The sequence below is a fragment of the Cyprinodon tularosa genome, unplaced genomic scaffold (assembly GCF_016077235.1).
Source record: "Cyprinodon tularosa strain WSP-4 unplaced genomic scaffold, ASM1607723v1 ctg271, whole genome shotgun sequence".
In the NCBI taxonomy this organism is placed as follows: Eukaryota; Metazoa; Chordata; class Actinopteri; order Cyprinodontiformes; family Cyprinodontidae; genus Cyprinodon; species Cyprinodon tularosa.
The window spans coordinates 576,380-586,911 of NW_024038976.1; the positions used below are offsets into that span (position 1 = coordinate 576,380).

At 35.9% G+C, this 10,532-nt stretch overlaps 2 protein-coding genes across 7 annotated transcripts in view; both read right to left on the reverse strand.

Moving 5' to 3' along the window:
* Nucleotides 1-835, reverse strand: part of cobll1b (cordon-bleu WH2 repeat protein-like 1b) — a 34,178-nt gene extending 33,343 nt beyond the window's left edge. For 2 of the 3 annotated variants that reach the window (XM_038289759.1, XM_038289758.1), the window contains exon 1: nt 343-470. In XM_038289759.1, coding sequence (XP_038145687.1) covers nt 343-455 — 113 coding nt within the window. In that variant the 5' untranslated portion in view covers nt 456-470. Of the gene's footprint in view, nt 1-342; nt 471-608 lie in introns of those variants that run through there. The other variant, XM_038289762.1, reaches the window with a different exon arrangement.
* A 1,006-nt stretch (nt 836-1,841) lies between these two features.
* On the reverse strand, nt 1,842-7,881 carry slc38a11 (solute carrier family 38 member 11). Of its 4 annotated transcripts, XM_038289754.1 has the most exons (12): nt 7,768-7,881; nt 7,568-7,682; nt 5,942-6,016; nt 5,701-5,835; nt 5,490-5,555; nt 5,260-5,366; nt 5,105-5,184; nt 4,923-4,993; nt 3,110-3,271; nt 2,894-3,006; nt 2,581-2,712; nt 1,842-2,472 (listed from the first exon to the last, which is right to left on the reverse strand). In XM_038289754.1, the coding sequence occupies exons 1-12, from the start codon at nt 7,777-7,779 to the stop codon at nt 2,233-2,235; spliced, it is 1,308 nt and encodes a 435-aa protein (XP_038145682.1). In that variant the 5' UTR covers nt 7,780-7,881; the 3' UTR covers nt 1,842-2,232. The 4 variants fall into 4 exon arrangements, with proteins under 4 accessions (XP_038145682.1, XP_038145683.1, XP_038145684.1 ...); XM_038289755.1 differs by lacking the exons at nt 5,260-5,366; nt 5,490-5,555 and having other exon boundaries at nt 5,771-5,835; XM_038289756.1 differs by lacking the exons at nt 4,923-4,993; nt 5,105-5,184; nt 5,260-5,366.
* Nucleotides 7,882-10,532: the final 2,651 nt, after the last annotated feature.

Genomic DNA, 10,532 nt, shown 5'->3' on the forward strand with positions numbered 1-10,532 from the left:
CAGAAAAAAAAAATAAATAAATAACAACAACAATATTAGCAGGAAATGAGGAGCGTTTGGGGCAGTTGAAATTCTGCAGCAACTGGGATTGCATATAATGACAGGAATGTAAGTTAAAAGCTGGTTAAATCAGGTGACAAAGGTGCGATTGTGCTCATTCGTCGAAACAGCTGGAAAAACATCTGGTTGTGCGCACAGGTGACGCGTTGCTTGATCGCAAAAAGAATGAATCTCAAAATATAATATAATTTTTTTTTTATACGTTTCTTACTGTAAATAACCCACTTTAATCGCACTGTAAACATTTTTAAAAAGTCGTTTCTCTAAAGTTATCTTACTTACCTCAAAGAAGCGCTGCGCGCACGCGGCTGAGATCCACGATCATCCAAGACTAAACTCATCGGCCTGACCAAATCCTTGGGACATTTTAAACACAAACAGAAAACACAGTTCATCTTTAGTGAGAGCTGTCATACTATCATGCGCTGGTATTTTCTTGCGACAAAATACCAAAAGGTGGGCGAATCCCCCTTCTGAGGTCACCAGTTTTGTTAACTGTTTCAGCAGTGAAAAAAACAAAACACAATACTGTCCATATCGTGCCTTACCATTAGTCCAGCTGGTTTTCAAAGCAGATGGCAACTTTCATTGGTTCTAAGGAGGAAGAAATCCGGGCTCCTGTAGATTTAATAGGAAAACATCATCCCGCTTTTAAATAATGGCTTCTTCTAACGTGGACGTTATGTTCCGGCGTTAATTGAAGCTCTTTTGTGAAGCTTTATTTCTCTGCGTTCACACTTTGGCCACCAGGACTGTGCCAACTTTAAACTGGAGCTGCATCACAGACTGTAAAAGCGGGGCGGTTCTCCATTCGTCACATTTCCCAAAGGAGCCTTTGCGTTTTATATACTTAGTCTAACTTCTTACATTAAACCGTTAAAAGAATTTAATAAATTATTCAAATTTATTCCGTTAAGTTAACTCATCGAACTTGAATTAAACTGTAGTTGTTTGAAAATATACCAGCGTGGCTTGTTTATGATTATTTCTGAATGTTTTTCCTTTCTCTATGGTGCCACCTTGTGGTGAGATGTAGCATACGTTACACAATCCGCTCTGTCTGAGCTTAATAACTGCATTATTATTTATCATATAATTTTTGTTTTCAATAAAGTAAAAAAATGTTTGCACAACTTTGCTCCTGTCTCTTGAATAAACAAAAAGCGTTCCAATCAAAATAATATCCATATATTTTTATATTTATATACATTATGAAAAATGTCCAAATGCATCAATAATATGCCTACATAAAGAATATTTTGTTGTATATTTAATGAAAAATGCAATTTACATTTATGTGATACTGATAACACATGCTAACTTAGCTTTATGTTTCTTATAAATTTACTGAAGCAGGCTAAGTTACAAAGCACCCTTTTTTGTTTTGTTTGTTGTTGCTCAGGAATTATTAAACAAAATTATGAACTAAAACTTTAAAAACATACATGCTCTGCACTTTAATTGAATCTTTGGAACTTTACCAAGGAGTTCAGCTCTCCAAGATGCTTATAATATATAGTTGTAAAAACCAGAGAAGCTTAAAATATGATTAGAATATACTGTTACATCTTTTAATAAAATTGTGGTAACAATAGGATTTATATGCATTGAAGTTGAGATATATAAATGAATGTTACTAAAATAATGTTGCAAAAATCTAAGTTATAATGAAATTATGGCATAAATGAATGTGTCTTAGAAATAAAATGTTGGGTATAATCACACTCTAAACCTGGGATAATTTAGAAACTTACCATACAAGATACTTGAACATGCCCTAGTAGTGTATAATCTTTGTTTAATCAGTGGTGTTACATACATTGTATTATTCAGAAAATTAAAAAGAAAAAGTTAAAAACCTCTCTGTTCTTTGAAAATACAATATAGCATATAAAGGCTAAAAAGGCACAGACATTAAAATAAAAGCACAACTATTTATTCATATATAAGCTAATTATCTTTAAGATTATTTACAGATTTAAAATTAATTATATGAATTATATTGTGAGATAATATATTAAGAACCACAAGCAGCCGGTATCCCACAACCCACCTTGGCGTACTCTCCAGAAATAATAAGGTTACATGTGTTAACAAAAAAATACAGTCGCCAGTTGTCTGTATACACACATTGTAACATTAAGACAATTAAATATCTGAGGTCGTTTTCTGTCATTTGGGTGGGACAGTGCCAGAGATGTTGACATCTGTACAGTAGAACATCTCCACACCGTGTGAACAGTCTTGAGGGAAGACACCAGTCATGATCAGGCCAATGATCATGACGACCAGGCCTATTATTATCAGCAGAGCAGGGATCATTTTGTCACTCTGGAACCAGCTGCCTGGAGAGATCTTTAGGTAGCAAGCAGATGGAATGATGAAGATCAGAGGTGTGGCACTTAGCGCTCCCTTAAAAGAAGAAAAAAGACAAGACACTTTTACGTTAACACATAATTTGCATATAGCTAAACAATCTTAGGCAACCAGATTCAGCCTGTTTGGGCGGGTGTGACTCACATTTAACTCTAAAACCATTCCAAGGCAGTCATAAGCCAGGGATAAGGCTGTGCACACTGCAACTATGAGTAGAGTTATGGCTACATGCTCAGCTTTGGAAAGAAGACGACTACAAATGACATTGGATATCACCTGGGGAAAAACAGAAAAAAACAATCTTAGGAGACATTTGGGAAAGTCCTGACATAGAACAGGAATAAACTGATTTTGACTGAGAAGCTCTGCAAAAATTCTAATTCAGAATACCCATATTTATTAATTTATGTAAGATTTTCACAACTAAATCCATAGCCTGGCTTTCTAAATGTCTTACCTCTCGGGTAACAAAACACTCAAGTGGAAAGGTGGTGATTATACTAAAGCCAAAACAGAACCGACCAAATGTTGCAAGGTTATCATTTCTGCAGTAGTTCTCAAATATGTCTCCTAAAAAGCAAAACAAATTCAAGAAACCATCAGAATCCGATAAGTCAGTAATTATAAAAAGAATCAGTTAAGGCCTTTCCAGCTGTTTAGGTTACATTGATACCTTGAGTGTAGCCAGTGAAGGTTGTGTAGCCTGCAACAGCAAATGTAGCACTGATTATCAGAGAAGAGCCCACAGAAATGTGGGTGACCCTGGACCAGCTGGATAACGTGGGCTGATCCAAAGAGTTGTAGATCAGAAAACTGTTGTGGTGGCATATGAAGGCTAAAGAGACACACAGGGAGGCCATTATAAACTCTGTTCTTTAAAGGTTTAAATACTGACAAACCTGGATGTTTGTCCTATTACACAGTAGTAGCCATTCAAAATTTACCAACTTTCCTTGATGGGCTCTTAGATGGTCCACAAAAATTCATTTTTAAACATCAGTCTTAGTACTAAAATATTCTTTCTGTCATGATTTGTGGTCAGACCCTGTAATTCAGTGAAAGGGTGGAGTCAGAGTAAAAAAATATGCACGCCCAGGAGGTGGAGGGGTCACTCCAAAGGCTGGAAGTTGGAGGGGATTTTGTTGGGAGTTGCAGGGAAGTGGGCTTCCATTGGACTGACGTTTGGCTGGGAAGGGCCATTTTGAATGGCTGCTACTGTAGTTTGGGTAAAATATTTAGCAAGATGTTGCTGACATTGTTTCAAAACATATCTGTCTGCAAGTTCTTTGACAGAAGGTATATTTGTCTAAGTGGATTTGAAGATGATGCACAACTGCTACCAGACATTAATCACAAAAAGAGTTTGAATACACTTGAAAATTCTATTACTATAATCAAATGAGTATACTACTGATAGAGGTTAAAAGGAACATTATAGAAACATATTTTTACAGAACGAAACAACTCTGGATAACACATTAACTGTTCAAAACTGAAAGGAAAATAGCTTTTGTTAATCATTACTAGAACAACTTTTTGTGTTGGGAATTGTTTAATAATATCAAAATCTGAATACCTCAATTTTTCCTTTGAAAATGAAAGAGTTTGATTTATTGATTAACCTCATCTCCCTGTGATAGTAATCTCTGGATTTCAGACATTTAAATGAACTGTACCTTTTTTTGTACCTTTAAATTTCATTTATTTGTTTCTCTTTGTTGTTGTTTGTTTGTTTTTTAATCTCATGTCTCAGTTACAAGCACATTAGTTTCTAAAGTTTTATTAGAGAGTATTCCATGTACACTGACCTCCACTGAAAACGGTAAAAAAGGTTGGAAAATAGAAACATTTTAGTATATGTGCAATAGTGTGTGAAAGGTAAATTAGATACCAGCAAATAATTGCTTAAATATTAGGAAGTAATATACAGGGAGATGCAAAGCAGCTGCTTGCAATGCATCATGCAGCAGAAAAGGTCCAGAATTTCTAAGGGGATCATACTGCATGAAGTTTGCATGCTCTCTAAACAGGCACGGACGTTTCTGGGTACTCTGGCATCCTTCCAAAAAACACAAACCTGAAAAGTTAACTTGTCTCTCTTTATTGCCCTTAATAGTGAGTTTGTATTTGCTCTGTATGTCTCTGTTGTCCTGTGTTGGACTGGCTCTCCCGGGTCTACCAGTGAAATAGGCAAGGTACTTAGTGATTCCTCTCTCAAACATATTACGGTTCTCATTTCTGCACTCAGATCACTTATATCAAGTCTCTTTGCTGCACTTTTGGACAGCAAATAATGCATCATTTGATTTAGAAGCTACAATACTTCTCAGTCAAGAAGACACAGAGATTATTTCTAAATCTGTTTTTTAAATAGAAATCACACTTTACCAATATTTTTGACTGTTTTGTTGGTTAATAGTTTTGTCTGTAATACTTTAACATCATCATCTATGTCACTATTAGTATTTCGATCTATAAAAACTCACCAAAAGACATTACACCAACTGCCTGTATGGCATTACCCTTTGCAAAGGCCCATGCGTTTTCTGTAGGCACACTAGAAAATGATTTCTTTGTTGGTGTAATCAAGTGAAATGCAAATATGGCATCTGTTTATAAAAATTATTGCTTATTTAAAATATTTAAGCTATCAGTAGGAGAGTCATACATGTGCTCTCCAAGGGTAGCTGCTCGGATCATGACGACGATGAGGATGGTAAGTGTTAGCACCGTTGAGAGGAAGGACACCTGGTAACACACAGAATATCAGCAGGGAGATAATCATAGAAATACAATGTTAGGGACTTGTAGGGATATTTGTACCTTTCCAAGTCTTTCAATGTTTCGATAAAGTGATAGAGGAAAGGTGAACATAAAGGTAATAAGCAAGATCACAAAGTGGCGCTCTGCAAGGATGTGATCTGGACCAACTACAAACATATGATCAGAGAATTATTACATTTCTCTAAACGGTTTACATATTTTTTGGGAATAAATCAAAATTAATTCTGCAAATGTATTTTGCTCATCTGTGCCAGAGGACAGTAACCTACCTCCTGGGATTCTCTGAAATACTTTGGTCAGTGTGTCACCAGTTGTTATATTATAGCTGATCATTGCTGAAGGAGAAAAAAAGCTGTTTTAATGTCAACATCATTTCTCTGTAATGTTTCTACTTTGCAATGATGACAACTGAAGAGCTACAGAAAGATAAACAGGACACCTTTCTGCATCGTTTCTCTTTCAGGTGCCTTTAAAACGTACCTATGAAAGGGTACAGAAACTGTAGAGCCGATAAAATCAAAAATCCAGGAAAACCAAATGTGCTTTGTACCAATGACTGATAACTGGTTGATCCTGAGAGGTTTCCTCCTTTAATAAGTAGAACAATTGAGTAGTCTGTCATTAAATAAAAGCAAAAATAGATTAGCTTTGATCTCCAATTTATAATTTCACTGTCATTGTTCGCATTTTTGAACAGATTATCAATCTTCATGTTTCTCACCTGTGATGAATCCAACTAAAATCAAAAGTATCAGGCCTAAAGGAAGCCCAGCTTGGTTCAATGCATATGGTAAACCTGGTAAGAAAATACAATGTGCAGTTAAAAAGGGAATAACAATCATATTTATAACGACTGATGCTATTACATAAACTATTATATTCCTCAAGCTTTGTGAACAAAATAAGGCTTGTCACTGTAAGTTTCCAACTACCGTATTAAAAATACTATTACCCCTTGGAATTGTTTATACTGTATCTTTTGTGTTACAACTAGGGCTGAAACAATTAATCGGACTGATCGTGATTAATCAATTATTGAAATAATTGCCAACTAATTTAGTAATCAATTAATCGTTAATTGGAGTACAGAGACTCTACTACATGCCTTTAACTTACAGAGCGGGCCATTTAGAGCAGTAATTATCTTAAAATTGTAAAAAAAAAAAAAATATATATATATATATATATAAACATTTCGACTTTAAGATAAAATAAGTTTTTGCCTGTTAATCTCCTCTATCCAGAACCCCTCGAGTGGAAAGGTTTTTGTTTCCCTTGCTTTAATTTTATAAAACAATCTTCAAGGAAACTTTGGCTATCCGATTATTAATCGATTAAAAAAAAATAATCCATCCTAATCGATTTGTAGAATAATCATTAGCTGCAGCCCTAGTTACAACTACAAACATTGACATGACTTTAGAAAAATAAGGTAAAAGTACACTTTAGTTGTTCATTTAAACCCACAATAATATATGGAAAAAATTTACAAACCATCCTTTTGGTAAGACATTTGTGAATATAGTCCAACCTAGATACATATTTTGTATTTGTGTTATGTATTTACAGTCGGGTTAACGTCCACCTTCTAGCAGGATAACTGATGGAAGGTGTCAAGAAATTTTATGTTAATTCCAGGAATACCATAAATCCTATTTAATAACCTTTAGCTACCTTTTACAAAAAGGTTCAATTTCCCATCCAAACTGACTTAGCTTTATTTTTTTTAAACTAACAAATTTTAGTTAGATAGGCTAAATACAAAAATGAAAATGATTACCCATTTTTATGTTAAAAAAAAAAATGTGTACCATGAATCATGATTTTTTCTTCCAATTCACATGCACACTCCACCTTGTACCAGTGCACACTAAGAGTTTGACTCTTTGCATGTTTTATTATATTTTCACTATTTGAAAAAAAAAAGGGTTTTCTAAAGCTAAAAAGGTAACAAAGCAGTACTCTCTTTGCATGCTCTACAAGTTCAAGAAACATTTGTTCAATTTTAGAGTTTATCTGGGGGCTTATATTTCTACCAAATATTGGAAGGTTTTGCTATTCAGAATTGGCTCCCTGGATAAGTTGTGAAATAACTGTTTAATAATACATTGAAAAAAAATCTTTTTTTTCTTTTCTTTTTTTTTCAGGACCAAAAGAGCAAATAAAAATAGAGCGGGGAAACATGTGCAAGTCATATGATGTTGCTGCAGGGCTTGGATTAAAACATCTCTTTATTGTGGAAAAATAAGCAGGTTTTACTTTTGTTTAACTGAGACATCACAGCTTTAGGAAGAAAAAACGTTTTATTATTTTTAAAACACTCAACTTAAATGGGTAGCATATTCACCTATTATTCCAGATCCTATTATGGAGTTGATGAAATTAAAAGAAGCCGCGATCAATGAACCTCTCGAGTTGGAATTGCGCTTTTGAATCAGTGCTGTTCCTTCTTTGTTGTTTTGCTGGAAAGAAAACAATAATAAAATGAAACTAGCAGAAATTCAGCAAGGCTTAAAAGTCAAAGTTTAAACGCGTCAATTTTCCTACCTGTTGCGCCATTCTGGGAACCTCTTGGATCGTCTGTGCCTTAACTCTCCTTTGTTGGAACTCTTACATTGTTAACGTTCAAGAAATGTATGGATAACAAACCCCTTTTCTAAACCAAGCGGTAGGAACAGCACCCCCTGCTGGCTTCAGGAATCCGCGTGGAAGGTGGGGGGGGGGGGGGGGGTGTTCTATCCAAAGGATAAATTTTAATAAGGAAACTGGTGGCAAAGGGTCTATTAAAGGATTATTCTGTAGAGCGTATCATTATAATGTCCCCTTTGTTCAAGAAGGGAAAAAAAGCTGGAATTATTGGTCAGTCGGGTATTTACATATATATATATATATATATATATATATATATATATATATATATATATATATATATATATATGTAAATATCCTATTTTTTATATATTTTTTTATTCATAACTCTAATTTCAAATAATCAACCAAAAAGGTTGGATCTTCGTCTGTAAAATGCAGTTATCAGATCTACTACTTATAACCTCATTTTTTTTCTGTCAAAAAATGAAATAACAGGTGTTACATTGATTCACGTTTCCCCATCAGATAGTAAATGTGCGTTTGAGATGAACAGCGCCTCGCCTGGAATGTGGATGAGAGTGTCTAGCTGTGTTGATGGGAGGGGTTAAAGCAGAGAAACCTCTAAAACCTGCAGGACAGCGGCCTTGGAGGACTGACTTTGGGGATGCCTGATTGAACCCATCCCTTTGGGGAGCAATGGACTGCCATTGTGCAGCACCAGGAAAGCAGTGTGGGGTTAAGGGTCTTTGCTCAGGGACTCAGAGTGGCAGTCTCTGGGAGTGAGGCTCCCTCAAAACCTCAGGATTCCAAGCACAATGCCCTAACCATTAGGATGCCACTGCCACATGTCCTCTGCTTCCTGCCATGTGTCTGCCCGTCTGTGCACCATACCTCGAATTGTTACCCGACTCCATTCTGGAATGTCCTTCAGCACCTCACTGCATCTCTAACCTCCTGGTTCTGACAACCGAGCAGGTCACTGACAGCGGCTTCAGCTTCACCCTCTGGATATCCTGATTTGCCTACCTTTGTCTGCTTGGTTTTGCTCTCCTACCTGTCCTCCAACCACTGATACATAAGCGTCTGGGACTCTCTGTGAGGCAACCGCTGCATCGCGTTTGCTGGAACTAACCTCACCCTCTGAACTATGTGACTAGGTTAGTGACTCGCACGTTCGTTATCATTTACTTCCAGAAAGATGTGGTCGCTTACCTGTTGTCTCCTCCTGCAGCAGTTCCTGCTCACTTCGGTTCTGTTTCCAATAAACGTTTTGAGAAATCTGTTTGTCCGCCTGAAATACTGCATCCTATTGTTCTGAGTCTGACATGGCCAGACAAGCTCCCTGGGTGCTCAGCAGCCCTAAACCTCTGATCCTAGATTTGCCCCTGTCTGTTACTGTACCATAAATCCAAAGGACTTTGATTGAAAACGCTAAATGAAATGTTCTGTTTTTGCTACACAACAGATTTATTTAAGGCAGCAAAATTGCGTAGGAAAGTCATGATTGCATTTTTTTTCTAGGCCTTACTCGATTTTAAAGAAAAGTTTAAGAAGAAATTTACAGATTTATTGATGTAAAAAGTTACACTTGTAGTTCTTTATACCATTGACTTACAAAATCGGGCAGTTTCTATCCATTTATAAGACACTCTATTAGGAAAAACATATCTAAGATTTGCCTGGATGTACATTTACTATCAGCACTGCCTTATAAGGTCCATGATTAGTAGTAACAACAGACTTTGCTGGATAAATATGTATTTTTTGATATAATACAGAAAAAATGCTGTAAACTGTTTAGTTTTAATTATTATAAACAAAATATCACCATATTGTTTATGCTGCATTGCATTCTGGGTAAGTGTATGCTTGAAGTTAAACTATAGCAATTGTATTACAGACCATGTACCTTAAAGCATACTCATTTAATACTTCAATCCAAATCGAGACATTCTTAAAGCTACAGTGTGTAATAATTACAGGGATATACAGTCAGAAATGTAATATATTATACATAACTATGTTATTTATCATCATCTACGAGCGCAGCCTCTTAACCTTAATATTTGCGCTGCCTTAGAATTCGTTATTTATAATTACATAGGAGCGGGTCTCGCAGCCATGGAGGCAGACATCTTTGCGCTACGGCAGCGCAGAGCCAACAAGTTGAGCCGGCAAGTTGTTTAGGTCTACATGAAATCTATACCCTACACAGACTAATGAAATACTATCTGTAAAATTATCTATGTAAACAAACCTCATCACTTGAGAAGGTAGGTGATGTGGACGTCGTGGAAGACATTTTGTCCCGTAACGCTCGCCGTACTGTTGGGGGGGAGAAGCGGTGGGGGGGAGATGTTCATGTTGCTGCGGTCTGCAGTCTGGACGTTAGATGTCGCTGAAAATTACACACTGTAGCTTTAACTTTACAAACGCATAATTCAAGTATACAGCCAGTATACTCATATTTATACTATTAGTGTAAAATGAATATGCTTGTGGTTCACATTTTAGTTTATTTAAGTGTATTTAAAGTATGCTACTCCTAAAAGTACAAGGCAAATCCTGGGACACTTTGCAAGGACAGCTCTTGCAAAGCATTCTGGAATATATCTGATTATCTAGTGACCAGTAGTCTAAACTACTTTTTAAGGTGCATTATGATAAATATTTATTTTTGAAGAATGGATTCACAGTTAATTAAATTTGCCTTGGCATTA